General features: G+C 41.5%; 1 protein-coding gene across 1 annotated transcript in view; it reads left to right on the top strand.

Annotated features, from left to right (window-relative positions):
• The window catches only part of cacna1bb (calcium channel, voltage-dependent, N type, alpha 1B subunit, b), a 178,772-nt gene that overhangs the window by 3,053 nt on the left and 160,665 nt on the right, over positions 1-15,054 (top strand). The window contains 3 exon segments of the mRNA XM_044173254.1: positions 2,993-3,271; positions 5,431-5,536; positions 8,763-8,902. Coding sequence (XP_044029189.1) covers positions 2,993-3,271; positions 5,431-5,536; positions 8,763-8,902 — 525 coding nt within the window.

Here is a 15,054-nt window from a genome sequence, read left to right as displayed (position 1 = left end):
AACTCGTTGACAGTACCAGTCAGCCCAGAGCTTTTGGGGGCCCATGGAGTTCTCAGGCCCTTGGGCAGTTGCCCCACTTTGTCCAGTTAGTAATTAAGCCTCTTACATTAGAATATAGTCTTTTGGTAAATTGGTTTATACTGTTTACAAAAGAATCCAATCACCCATTCCAATTCTCTGGATATTTTTCATTGGGGATTTTATTTCAAAGGTAACATTATAACTTCCACAGCAGTTTCTTCAGCACAATGGTGGATAAAGAGTGACTCTTTCGCATTCTTTTTGCAGTACATTTGCTGAACCACTAGATGGCTGCTCAGCCGTGTCCAGAGCGTTTGTGTTAATGATTTGGCTGCAGATGATGTTAACAGATGGCTACATTAGATTTTTAGATGCAAAATTGATAATGAGCAAAACAACACAAGACTGGATCCATTCATATTTGGCCTCTGGATGTGAGTAAGTTAACAACTAGTCTAGTCTGGTGTGCAGTGATTAGAATTAGTTTGATCAATAAATGCATTCAAATAAAGGTAAGCAAAGTCTGAAGTTATAAGGGTTGGTCAAATATTGTACTGTAGGTGTGTGCAATAGTCACACACACTTCACACACGTTCATGAATAAATGGCATCATGTGGTTGGCATCACATACTTTCAAACATGTACTTTATGTTGATTGAATGATAATAAACAGAAACATGTGGGAAAGTAGCCTATTATGTAAAAGACAGGAAATGGAAAGTGCTGACTGAAAACAACTACAAGCTTTAGATCTAAGTGACCGAGTAAAAAGTTTTGATGTTGCATTTTAATTCATTTTCTAAATCTAATTTGAAAAGCATAACCATCATCTCCGGTAAACGCCACACACAAAACGTTCCCAGCGGTAATTAACGTTCGTCTAAAGAGGCTATTACCTAAATTTATAGTGGTCTGTGAATCCCTGTAGCCACCATAAACATGGCTTGTTTATTTCCTTCCTATGATAAATAACTAGCTATTGACACATATACAGCAATAGAAAAGTTAATTAAAACATTGCCATACAGCACATAACAGCAACAAATTAAAATGGAGCCTGCAAGAACTGAGCAAGCCAATTGCAGATGGAATAAAGTACATATACTATAGATTTTCTTTGCTGCCAAAGGCTACCAGAGCTTAGAGTCTCAAATTTGGAGAACAGAGGATGTGAAGGTTCCTCTGTGAGATGCAGAGTCTTCCTCCTCATCCTCTGTTCCCAAACATTCCCCAACTGGCTCTGTGTCCTCCTGATTAGTTTACTGGCCACATCGACGAGCCTCGCCACCTCGCTCCCGTATTTACAGTCGCCATGCCGTTATATTGTGTGACAGAACAACTTCCAGTGAGAGAGTCATAGACTAAATAACACATTTGCCGACTTATTCAAAGCTGCTAAGGAGATAGACGCATTGCATATGTTTCTTTTAAACATAATCACTCATAGAGTAGGAGTATTCCCAAATACTTTAAGTTATCTACAGTTTCAAAGTCCTGTTTAGAGCAGACAATTAGCTCCAGTGCACTTTGCTGACACCAAGCCTGGCGAGCAGTCACATGGTTCAGGCCAGCAAAGCTCATAACATCTGCATTTTCATTTTAGTCAAAATAACTCCAGTGTGCTGTTTGAGGTCCTGGGAAACAAGTTTAACAACTAAAAAAAAACACACAAAAAATTGTTGTAGCACCTTGATACTTAATGACTTTTCCTAATTTTATGAGCTTATAAACATGGTTTTGAACTGATGACATGTTTCAGAGGTCCACTATAGAATATGATGCCTTAACTTTGTTTGGGGTCTCAGAGACCTCAGCTGTAAAACAGGTTAAGTGTAATGGATTTTGCACAATGGATGGATGCAGCACTACCCCCGTCTTTATATAACTGTTGGTTTAGAAGAAGTCTAACAGGGAGTCCGACCTCTCTGAAGTATAACTGACCCCAAACATCAGTAATGTCACCATGTGGGATAACTTTGGAACATTTCTTTGTCTGTGAATGACTTTTGGCAAACAAAATGAAAATATACATATTCATGCATAGCCCGTACAACACACAAAACACAAACTTCTTTCTTATTTGGTGTAATAGCATGGTTTTAAACCCCCTTTTTGAATGTGGTCACTCGCTAGACATCGTTTTGCAGATGTCGAGGGCGCACATCATCTTTAATAAGCCGCTAACTTCTGTATAGAAAACATGTTTTCCCCTGACGATGCTGATAGAAAGACTGATTAATCATGTTTGGACTCGAAGGGCTTTTCTGAACTTCATTAGTTTTACGGTCTCTTAAAGCCGGCCAACAGACGGGGAGCGCGTCTGTACGCTCCAGTCACCGATAGGCCCATTTTGGTCACATGCGCTCTTCCTTATTCCACTGAGGACTTGCTTAATAGCCTTCAGCCCTCATACAGCGAGCGATCAAACAGAAAACACAGGGCAACTGCTCGTGTTGGATTGGCTTGTCTTATTGTTGCTTCCAGCTGGGAAAAGATTACAAAGGGATTTCAGTGTTTTCTGACGCACCTGCTTATTTTGACTGACCTGATCCTGAACGTTTCAACTGGTGTTTGGATGCTGACACGATGCTGTCAGGATTTTGGACAGAGACAGGGATATCGGGTTTTATTTCGGCGTGATTTCTCCCCCTACACACACACACACACACTCAGAGCCCGGCTGATATGGATGCAACAGCCTCAGCGAAGTGAATCCTTTTACAGCTGAAGTGCTGTATTGCTTTAAACTTTTATGTTTTACATTTCACTGAAGATGACTGAATGGAAAGGATCAAGAGAACATGGTTTTCAATGAGGGCCACCTTATTTTTCATTTTCCAAACGCCGCGCTTTATGTACACTCTAACGCTAAGCTGTGGTTTGGATGAAGTGTGTTTGTTGTGATGCGTCTCCCCTCCATTTCCACTGACACCAGTTTGGATTTTCCCTTTTGGATCTGTGCGTTTCCAGAATGGCTCGCTTCGCAGAAGATCTACCCACCCGCTATGGAGGAAGCGCAGGCGGCGGAGGGAGAGGTGGACCGGGCGCCGGGAGAGGGGGAGCCCGGGGTGGTGGCGCTCCGGGTGGCCAGAGGGTGTATAAGCAGTCGATGGCCCAGAGAGCCCGGACAATGGCCATTTACAACCCGAACCCTGTCAAACAAAACTGCTTCACTGTCAACCGCTCCCTCTTCATCTTCCGCGAGGACAATCTCATCAGGAAGTATGCAAAGCGAATAACAGAGTGGCCATATCCTTCCTGAGCAGCAGCACCACGCACAGAGCAGGTGCATCTGTAGCCTAACCTGTCTGCCCTCGCTTGGTAACCGCACACTGACGGTTAAAAACAAACACACCACCGCCTGCAGGCCTATTTGTCAAGATGTTCAATTTAGATGCTGATGGATTGTATTCAGCGCTTTCAGTTTAGGTTGTGAAAACCCGGCCGTGCTGTTGAATGACCAGTTGTTTCCGCCTGTGGAGTAGCTACCACAGTTTCTGTCTTTATTCCTCTCCGCGCAACGCTGACTGCACCTGTCGCTCCGCGTCTTATCTCTGTTCAACATGACACAACGATGCTTTTTCTCAGTAGGTGCGGGCATTGAAAAGACTTCACATCCGCCCATTGTGGCGCCTTTTCTATTCCCAGCTCAATATAGAGCCTCTAGGCGTTCGCATCGACTGATAAATCCTTTTGTCAAAATGTCAGCTAGCCTATAAACTGTCTACCGGGCATGAACAGCAATCCCAGTTAATAATGATCAAACATCGTTATTGATTGACGCAGCTAGAAGTCAATAGAAAACTGCGTGCATAAAAGGCCAATAGTAAGTCAGTGATGTGGCTGCTTAGACTGACTGAGCTCCACTCCCCATGTTCTCCAGTCATGTAATTCTTATGAAAAAGCGCTGTGTATGCTGGTGAAGAGAGACCGCTGGTCCAAGGCTGCAGCACCGCCTCGTTGTCTTAGTTGGGAGCCCTCTCCATGGTGCTGAAGTCGCCCACGCTTACCGCCCCACGCCACTCTTTCAGCGCTGCAAAAAAAATGCCCACTCCAATGAGTCGAGTCATGGTCACCCTCCAAATCTTAGTATTTTTCTCTCTTAAAATACGTGCAAGATTCTGCCAGGGTGACATTATTCTGAGGCGGTTTCACTTTTTTCTAGATGGGAAATGTCTAAATCTTGAAGTAAGGTTAAATCCATAATAGCAGCCCATGTGGACAATGGCATTTAATACAAGGAGTAAAATAATCTCAGGTCAAAAGCAGTTTTTCACATTTTATGAGAAAAAAAACGATTTTGAGACTTTGTAGATTGAAATACTAAAAAGAAAAACCCCAAACAACAAAAACAAACTAATTTTTTATAAAAAAAAGATGTTTTTTTGGGGGGGGGGGTATCTAAAAAATCCAGTTAGTGCTGTTGCAACAATATGTTTTTGCAGTGAAACTGCAAAGACCATTCATGCAGTTTAAGTCTTGAAACAGGTGATTTGGATTGAAAACAAGTGAAATAATTTCAATTTGTAAGCATTGTTCCACATTTTAATGAGACTGTCAAGATTAAATGACTCTTTAAAATGGATATCTTTTTGCAGTGAAATGGCAAAGGCTGGAAAGCCAGAGCTTGTGTGACAAACACAAGAAGACAGTTGGATCTGCTCTGTGGATGTCAGTGAGAACAACATTAGCTGTAGTCGAAAAATAATGGTTATCAATTTACCTGTGTCCTCTATTAGTTGATATGAGTTTAACTTCCCACTCCAGAGGACCAAAATAAAAAAGTGAAACCCACAGGAAACTCAAAGTCACAGCTGAAACAGTAAAATTAGTTGCCAGAAAAACAGTATTCTGGTTGCATAATCAGGGTAGTTGGGTGTTCTATTGGTAATAATTCTACATCTTGGCTTTAAGCTCCCTATTCCCTCGCGATTCATAGACCCTCAATAGACCCTGACCTGCAGGCAATGACCCAGTGAAAATGGATTGCAGAATGAGCCAACCATTGAAAATGGTTGGAATTGGTCAACCATCTGGAAGGATCATGAGTGCATGTATAGGATGCTTTCTTTCTAGAAAGCATCAACCAGAGCATGATGGAAGGCTTATGCTTTAGTGGACAGAATGCATCTAAATTTAAGTTTAATGGCATTTTTCATGCAGCAACATGCAGGATAATTTGCTTTTCTGTAAAATTTAATGTTGTCTGCCATGATTGGGCACCCATATTTTATTAGACTAAAATGGATTACCAACCTTGATTGGTTACTCATTGTACGTCTGGTAAACTAATTTATCCTGATCGAAAAGTAGGGCTTTAAACATTCCATAAGAAAATCTGATTTATGATTCAGCTGTGAAATGAAATGAATGCAACTTCATTTTCAACTGCTCCTTAACCCTCACACTCCATTTGAGTACATGATCCTGGCTACAATTATCGCCAACTGCATCGTCTTGGCCCTGGAGCAGCATCTACCTGCCAGCGACAAGACACCCATGTCAGAACGCCTGGTAAGTGCTTCAACGTGCCTATCTTTGAGGTCACTTGCTTTACACAAAGAACTTTTCAACAGCAAACAGCCAGTCAGACAGATATGGAGAGTAATCAAAAATACCTCTCCAGATTTGATTTCCTATCCCTTGTTAGAAGCTCCAGGGTCCCAGAGTTACAAGGGATTGCAGCACTTTTCCCTCATCAGGCTATGGGACACCCTGTGTGTTTTTTCCCTCCAGCTACTATCTTGTAAGTCAGCAGAGCCTCTCAGTGAGCTAACTTTGATCCCTCTGGCTCCCTGTTCCCACAGCTGCTCACAAATGCACTCAGTTTAAACCAACATTTTAACTCTGACAGTCACGTTGTACAGCTAACCAGTCTCAGAAACCAGAGAGACTGCTGCACTGGGAGGTCAAGTGACATATCCCGTCCTGTGTACCACGGAAAAAAACAAAACAAAACTGAATGAATAGCATGCAACTTCATGGTTCAGCACTTTGCTGTTCGTGTTCCAGAGGGTGTTGCAGCTCAGGGGAGTTTGTCTTAAAATAATGAGCCAAAGGGTGTTACAAAGAGCAACAGCTTCATGTGAAATCGTCAATGAATTCCTCTCATTTTCAACCACCTGCTCCTGTTTCGAATTATCTCAGCGGCTGTGATGTAAATTCAGCAGTGAAGATGTTACAACTAGGAAAACAAAAAGGTAGCATTCAGTACCTGAGAAAACGATTAGAGTGGTTACACAAAGGAGAAAACAAGCATCCTCTCCCTGCCTCCTCCACCTCAAGGATGGTGAGACAAGAAGCCTTTTAATTAAAACAAGGGATCAGCTATTATTTATGAAGCTCTGTCAACAGTAGTAGGAGTAGGAGGCGTGCTGTAAGTGGAGGCGACGATATAAGCAGTAAGAGTATTTCAGATCCTTTGCAGGTCTTTAGCGCCATGAATCCTGAAGTTTTCCCCAGCTGTCTTCCACAAGAATATTTATAATTCAGGAGTATTTTAGATGTATGTATAATAGATGTTAACACGCTACTAGTACAGACATTTATCCAGGCAGCCCTCTGGCCCTGTCATTACGTAAGCCATTCAATTGTTTTGTCCATGAATCTAGTCTTTTTACAGCTTACCAAAATGAATATAATGTGTGTCACATTAAATGTCATTGTTATTGAAATATTGCAGGCTCCTAAGGCTTCTCTTATTGGCCAGGAACAGTCTATCTGCTTCTCAACAACAATAACAACAACAAACTGTCATTATTTTACCACCACAGCCTTCACGCGTGATACAGTAACTCTCGTCCAACATATCCATTATCCCTACATGTTCACTGTAGTCACCCAGTGCTATAGAAAAGGTCAGATTTCTTATAGTGCTCAGGCCTGTCACACTGCTTTTATATGATTATTTATGTTGGAGGCTGGGTGATGCTGGGGGTTGGGGACACTGTCTGTCAGGTTGTAGTATGCTAGGAGCGAGAGAGAAAAATCGAGGGGGAGAGAGGTTAGTGAAAGCGTGAGATATCCTCTGCTCATGCTCTGTACATTGCCCCAGGCTCTTGCAGATATTAATGGAGGCAAAGGAAAACGTGTCGTGTCATACGTGCCTGATCCAGCTCCCTTACCTACAGCAAGGCTCAGGATTAACCTACCCACATAGTGCAAATGATCAAACTGTGACACACTGTTGATTGTTGACACTTTTAGGGAATAATGCCAAGTGCCCAAATCAATCATGTCCAGTCATGTGTGTTGTGCATATGCTCTGAGTGCCAAACTGCCCTTTCAAACAGGAATGTCTTTGTCCTATTGGGATAATGTTGTGCTTTTGATTTGCCCTTATGTCACACTAGAGGGGCACTTGGGCTACTCTGGTCATTCCAGGTACCCCCCAATTCCATTATTCCATGCCTCTTTTTTGTCCTTATGTCACACCAGAGTGGCACATGAAAAGTGCCTTTCTGGTTGGTCAAAGTGTTGGCCCAAATACCCCTTTGTTCTGTCCATATGCCCTTCTAGTTGCCATCATTTTTGCCCCTATGGTTGGACCAATAGTGCCCTTGTAGTCGCTCCAAGTGCCCTCCAATTTCATGCTTAATTTTTGTCACAATAACACACCAAAGGGGCACTTGAATGGCCCAAGTACCTCTTTGGTTGCCCCAAGTACCCATTTTGGTTGGCCCAAGTGCCCCTCTGGTCCACCCAAATGCCCCTGTGTTTGGCCCTCCCACTTCCATCCTTTATTTTTGCCCAAATGTCACACCAGAGGGCAACTGAACAGCTCAAGTTTTCTCTTGGTTGGCTCAAATTCCAACCTAGGAGGCCAATTTCCCTTTAGTGCCCAAGTAGCCTTCTGGTCAATACCCATGCCCCTCTAGTTGGCCCAAAAGGCTTCCACATACCCTTCTGTTTACTCCAAGTCCCTTCCACATCCATGCTTCATTTTGCCTTTATGTCACGCAAGAGAGGTACAAGTGCTTTTGTGGTTGCCCCAAATGTCCCACTGCTCAGCCCAAGCATCCCTGTTTTTTGCCTAAATGCCCTTCTGGTTAGCCCAAGTACCCATCTGCTTGGCCCAAGTGGCCACTAGTTGGCCCAAATGTCTTTCTGGTTCGCCCAAGCAACCTTATGGTTGAATCAAGCAGCCCTTTGATTGCTTGGTTACCCCAATGGTCAGCCAGAGAGCCCCTCTGCTCCGTCAAAGTGGCCCCAGTCCCTCTTGCATCAACTTCTCTGGTGTGAAAATGGGGCACAAATTAACCCTAACCTCTACCTAAACTATGTGCTCAGTAGAGGTGCCCCTTTTAATTTCTGGCCCCTGCCCCTCACAGAGTCTGTGCACACCACTGATAATGTCCAAGGTGACATTTTGACAGAATATTTTTATTTTCCACATGTAATAGTCTATCAATTGAAAATAAATAGTTTATTTTATGTTTGAATGCATTAAATGAGCATGCCTGAGGGCCCATTGATTTTTCATTGCCCTTAAGATCTTAAGATGCTGTGTGTCTGAATATTTGTTTACACTGTATTTACTCTCTTTTCATCCAAAGAAGAGGGCTCCACTGCACTTCTGTTCATGTTGGTGCAAGAAGTGAAAGGAGCCATCTTTCTTTCTCTCTTTTACTTACCCCCCTCTCTCCCACTTAACGCTTCATTAACCACTCTCTTACCTCTAACAAAAAGATCTTCCTCTGTCACTCTCATCCTCTCTCTGATTCTCTGTGTCTTTCTGTAGGACGACACAGAGCCCTACTTTATTGGAATATTCTGTTTCGAGGCTGCCATTAAGATCATCGCCCTGGGCTTTGCATTTCACAAAGGCTCCTACCTCCGCAACGGCTGGAATGTAATGGACTTCGTGGTCGTCCTCACGGGGTGAGTCCCTCGCCCGCTGGGTGTCAGCTGGAGATGGAAGTCATAAGTGAGAGAGTGGTTTCTTTTGTGTGTATCCTGAGAGAGTGTAGTGGAATCACCTTCATCCAGTTAGAGCATCTGCCTACAAGCATCTGTTATTCAACAAGCAACACAAGCCTGTAAAATATGTGAAAAGCTTGTCACATTTGTTGCTTTGGGCTTTCATTTTCTGTCTTTGATTTTAACACTGTTGCTGGACTACACTATATGGACACCCTATCCTCATACTTTGTGGCTTCCAACAGTTTGGGGAAGGCCCTTTCCTGTTTAAACACGACAATGCCCCTGTGCACAAAGCCAAGTCCATCAAGAAATGTATTTCCCAGTTTGATGTGGTAGACCTCGACTGGCCTGCACAGAGCCCTGACCGTAACACCTATGGTTTTGGAATATCCAACAACCACATTTAGGTGTATGTTCAGGTGTCCACATGCTTTTGGCCAATACAGTGTAAGACACACATGCGGTTGATGATGAATTTACAATTTAAGAAATTCAGAAACATTTGTCTCAACAACCACACCATATTGCCCAGCCCTACTCAAAAGCCTTACCACCTGACCGTCTGCATGGCAAATAGAAAGTACAATAAATACATGTTTCGTATTTGATATGTGTTTTGGAAATAAGTATGTCAGCAGTGCAATTTATAAGCTAAGTGGACCACAGATTTCTGTGACAGATGCTTTTATAGTTAAAAGTTGTTGAGCAGCTCTTAGCGGGGCTCAGACAAGAGTGGCTGCCTGGCAGGGAAGCTGTCAGACTCTGGGGCTTTGGGGGCATGTAATGGCCTGTGTTTCTTATTATTAAAAAGGAGTCAATGACAGAGCAACGGTCAGGTCAATAGTTCTGAGTGATTACTGCAGGGATTTCAACTTAGGCAGCACTGAAGCTTTGTCTGGAAGGAGTTATGATGCTCCTTCTCTGCTTTTAATTGTTGATGGCATGCAGAAGGTTGTCAGCATAAAGTTGGAAGAGGAAGGATAATAATATGTCTATAAGCTGGTGTTGGTTTTGCTCTTGTTGGATGCAAGACATTTTTTTAAGTGAGCTCTTCATGTTTTCATGTCTTTCATTTGTCGTTCATGCAAACTTTCAGTTCCTCTACTTCCTGTACTTCATACATCCTGTATCCTTCTAACTGCAGATTTTATTTATCTCCTACTCCTTCAGCAGAAGAGTCTATTTTTTTTTCCAATTTCCTTATTTCCTCAAAGAGACAGGCATCATGTTGTCCTGTGGAGCTGCTTAAAGCTGGTATCCATTATCATTAACATAAACAGCTGTGCGGTGGAGTATTATAAAACACACAAGCTGGCACAGTTATTGTGGTTGGAGATTCAGACAATTGCAAAAAGTTGATCTGCTTGTCAGGTTGCCCCAGTCCTAGTTAATGATAATTTAGCTCCTTTATATCTGAGTGCCAAAGTGCCCTTTTAATTATAATTTAACCACAGCTTGTCCCTGTCCAGATGGGACATTTTTTGCTGTATTATCCCACCAGAAAGGCAATCAAGGCATATAAAATGTTATTAATATCATGGTTTTTTTTTACCATACGGGTATCCGAGTAGCACGGCACCCTCACTTTTTTCATCTGAAGGTGCATCCTGATGGGACACTTGCTTAGTTTTTACCCTAATGTCCCTAGAAATTTGTTTCTACCATAGGGACACCAGAATTGCTTAGTATATTCACAACTCATTGTGTATATTGGTCCCATGTTAGTTGTTAGTTGTTAGTTTCACCTTTCCTCCTTAAAGCATTGTCAGAAAATAAAATTATCTAAGCAGATAATGAATTTTAATAATGAATATGTCAATATTTTATTGTTTACAGGGTGTTATGTATCTAAAATCAGGTTTTTGTTTCAGAGTTTTTCTAAAGCTAGAGAAATAGGTCTTCCGTTTTGGCTACCCATTGCTGACACAGCTGGATACAAATTAACCATTATGTTGTGTATGTGTGTGTCTCCGTTTGGTTGCCAAGCAACCACAGTAGATAATGTGCCTCTGCGTGATCGGGGGTTTCTGTCTGTGTGTGTGACGCTCTGTTTGCTTTGTGCTCGACATGCTCCTGCGGGATCGGGGGGCCGTAGGTGTCCGGACTGAGCCCACATCAGTCATCAATTCGAAATCAATCAGATCACTCCTGGGTGTGGTTTGGCTCGCTGGATCGCAGTATGAGCAAAATCTGATCCTTGGAGAAACTGTCCTGATGGAAATGGTTAAATGACGGAAAAGACATTTAACCATGTCTTCAGATGTTCAGCATCCCTAAGTGAAGTTAAGAGGATTAACAGACTTTACTGCACACCTGAGTGTTAAAATCAGTTTCTACTTTGTCCTGTGTAGTCCACAGAGGGAATGAGCAGCCTGCAGGCACGAATTAATGATCATAATTAGAGAATTAAAGTATAGTATAAATGATGAAATGATAACTTAGGGAAAATGTTTTGAGTAGCAAGACAATAAAAAAATCGGTATTACAGAAACCCACAGATGAATGTCAACAATACTGCAGTTGGATGTTAGCGATCAATGCATGAATGATCTTTTTTACTTTACTTTACTTTTTTTTTTAAAGTGCTGGGTTATCAATCAAAAGTGACTGCTGAGGGTTTTTATCGATCTTACTGGTCAGAAATCTAATTTAGGACACACTCTGAGAAGATGTAATTGTGGCTCTGCTACGAGAGAGGGGAAATAAATAATCCTGCTTTGTTTGAAATTAAAACATATTCAGTTCTGCTCTATTAATCATCTTATATTGCATAAGTCAATAACGTATCTTACCCTATCTAATTTGATAAGAATCAGTATTAGTTCTCTGCCTGTTGTACAATTCCAGTGCTTCAATTCAATTCAGTTTTATTTATATAGCTCCAATTCATAACAGAAGTTATCTCATTGCACTTTTCCTATAGAGCAGGTCTAGACCGTACTCTTTATAATATTAGTCCTTAGGATAATTATATTGATACAGCCAGCCAATCCAAATGAAAGGATCTAAATGATAGTGTAGCTGGAGGCTGCGGCAGACCTTTTAATCTGTCCTGATCAGGCATTAGGAGCCCTTAATAAGAGAATAAATCTGCCCGGGTTGCCAAAGGCCTAATCAATAGAACACTGAGCCGGCCAGCCCAAAAACACTGAGCCCTGATGAGGAGCCAGACAGGGCCAATCACACGCTGAGCACGACAGCGTCCGTGACATTAACAGAACGGGTGAGAAACCTGCTCTACTTAGAAAACCATTTTCTTTTCTGGAGCATTTATAACATTTGCCAGTACGAAACATCATGCTCACAGAAAGTGGGGAATCATGACTAAGTGGCTGAAAATAAAGATTTAAAAAATCCAAGAAGAAAAGGATTAAATGACACACACTTGTTCTAATGTCAGAGGCCAAACTCTATAGGAGTCGATTTATTCTACAGTCTGTAACCCGCAGGTTTTTCCTCCTACTAGAGCAGAAACTGGGACAATCAGTTCAGGTAACATCATTTAAAGCCATGCCGAGTGTAGAAAAGTAATGTAACTATTGTTCTGAAAGCCAAGAAAGTGACGTACAATACTTTCTACCATGACCATGACGAGTAATCAGTTCTGACTGGCAGTTTTTAATATCTTCTGTGGCTCTGGTAGAGCTTTGTGAAGTCTGAGAGAAAAAAAAAATGCTCAAGTGAAATCACCTGGCTAACTCAGCAGGACTTTAACAGACTATAAAAACAGAAAGCTTGTGTCACAGTCTGAGGGTGGGGAGTTAGAAAAAGGTGCAGTTTTAAATAGAGAGGCAGGGTCTAATGAAAGACACTCTCAGAATGACAATTATGGGGAAGTGTCTTGACCTCCAATTTTATGGAAGTGCAAAATGCAAAGAAAACAAAGAATCCTGCACATTGTCTGCTGACAATGTTTCAGGCCTCGGACGTTCATATAGACAATACATGAACTTGCCTGAAAGTCTGAGGACTGAAACGTTGTGAAGACAAGTGATGGACAGTGTGCAGGATTCTTTGTTTTCTAACCAAGTCAAGAGTTTTTTATCTTACGAACCTGTCACTATGAATTTATCGTGTGCAAGAACTTTTTTGAAACTGTGACAAGGAAGTGCAATACTAACTCGATGTAGTACTCTTTTAATAGACATACCAACTGAAATATTCTACTAACTGGCGGTTACTAGGATTCTCACATGTGTAAAGGTAAGGTTTCTGATTAAAGAGTGTCTCCCTGAGATATGAATAAACAGTTTGATTTTATTTATTTGCTTTATATGTTCAATTATTTAACAGTAACACTGTTACATAAGAAAAAGAAATTCAGCAGATGTAATGTATACTGTAAGGTGTCTAGCTGTCTGTGTGTGTGTGTGTGTGTGAGGGTAAGTCTGTAAGTATATGTACTGTACATGTATGTGACCACTGGTTCCATTCAAAACTCATTCAATAGTCACATCTTTGGAGTTGTTTAATCCATTGTCTCACCAATATTTGTAAGATTTTTACTGAAAATGATGATAGACTAAAAGTTTGCATTGTGCCTTGGCATGCTAGAGTTATTGCTTGCCTGGTTGTGGCTCCTTTGCTTTTTAATCAATTGAGAGAATCCATCTGGAGCAAGGCCATTTATGCACTTAAATAAAGCTCTTACAAATGAGATTCTCGATCATTCAGGTAGGATATCCAGAAGTCAAAGACAGCTGGATAATTGAAGTAGTCTTTTGGAAACAGCGTGCATTAACATTGAGCCCAGTACAAAATTGATGTGTTTAAATTTGGGAATAAATCTTAGTAACTAAATATTTACAATGTATATACATTTTGTTTTTGTTAAGGTGTGTCAGTAACATCTGAATGGTTCAGTGGTTCTCCATTTAACCTCCCCTGCTGTTATTGACCAAAGCCTCAAATGGCCTTTTACTGCCTGTGCAAACTATGGCAACCGCAATCTAAGGCTCCCGGGTGAAGTCACTGAGAACAATAATCCAACTGTCATCTCCAGGGAAACAAAAGCCAGGGCATTTGTTTTTATTTATTTATCTGTATGTTTGATTTACGATTCCCAGCCGTAAGTGGTCGGGGCGAGAGTCGGCGCTTGTGTCAACTTCAAAGTTGTGATTTCCTTTCATGTGCCTCTCAGGCAACGGAGACAACACAATAGGAGGCTTCAAAGTATAGTCGCAGAGACTACAGAGGTTGGGTCACTTTAGCTTATGCCCGCACCCGGCAGCATGAATAAATGTTGCCTTTGAACGTCTGCCAAAATGCTGCTGTCTGATCATGTAGGTCTGACAGCTGTCTCAACAACTGTTGGGTGGATTGTCATGAAATTTGGTACAGACTTTCAAGCCCTCCTCAGGATGTATTGTACTTTGGTGATCCTCTGACTTTTCATCTAGCAACAGCATCAGGTCAAAATTTCAGTTTGTCCAATACTTTGGTTTCTGACCAAATACCTGTAAAACTAATGACATTCCCGTCAGCTTCAGCTGTAGCTTGTGTTTTGTCTAATTAGCAAGTGTTGGCATGCTAACATGCTGAACTAAGATGGTGAACATGGTAAGTGCCATGGATGTTTTAAGAAAAAGTACAGCCTCACAGAGACACTTGCGTGGCTGTAGACTCTTGTGTTGTAGTCTTGTTTCAGTGCTGTGTGACATCTGTTCACACCATTTTTACTTTTTTTGTGGTGGATAAATGTTGTAAGCAAGAAACTTGTTTATCTTTTTGTGAATACCTTGCCACAAAAGACTTGCATTTTGCAGTATTTTCATCAGCGTTTGTGAAGTGTACCCACACTCTGGAACATTAAATCTGAGTGAAAACACACTCGTTTTATGTCACCAGTTACAGACAGCAGTTTTACAGTACAATGCAAAGTTTGTGTACATCTGCTATTTAGCAAAATCACTACCTACATGGTTTGTACATTGGTTTTTGCAAATAAAAAAAAAAGAGTGACTATAAAAGAAACGAGTTAGACTCAGAACTTATAATAATAATTCCGGGTTATTACAAATTGGGCCTTTTTTTTGCAGTTTGGGCCATCATTTCTACTGGTGATAATAACATTGTATTACCAAGTTAATTGCAGAGACAGGGTATGCTGT

This window comes from Siniperca chuatsi, linkage group LG18 (genome assembly GCF_020085105.1).
Source record: "Siniperca chuatsi isolate FFG_IHB_CAS linkage group LG18, ASM2008510v1, whole genome shotgun sequence".
NCBI classification, from domain to species: domain Eukaryota; kingdom Metazoa; phylum Chordata; class Actinopteri; order Centrarchiformes; family Sinipercidae; genus Siniperca; species Siniperca chuatsi.
The sequence above is the reverse complement of the archived record's forward strand: the minus strand, read 5'-3'. Positions and strand labels throughout refer to the sequence as shown.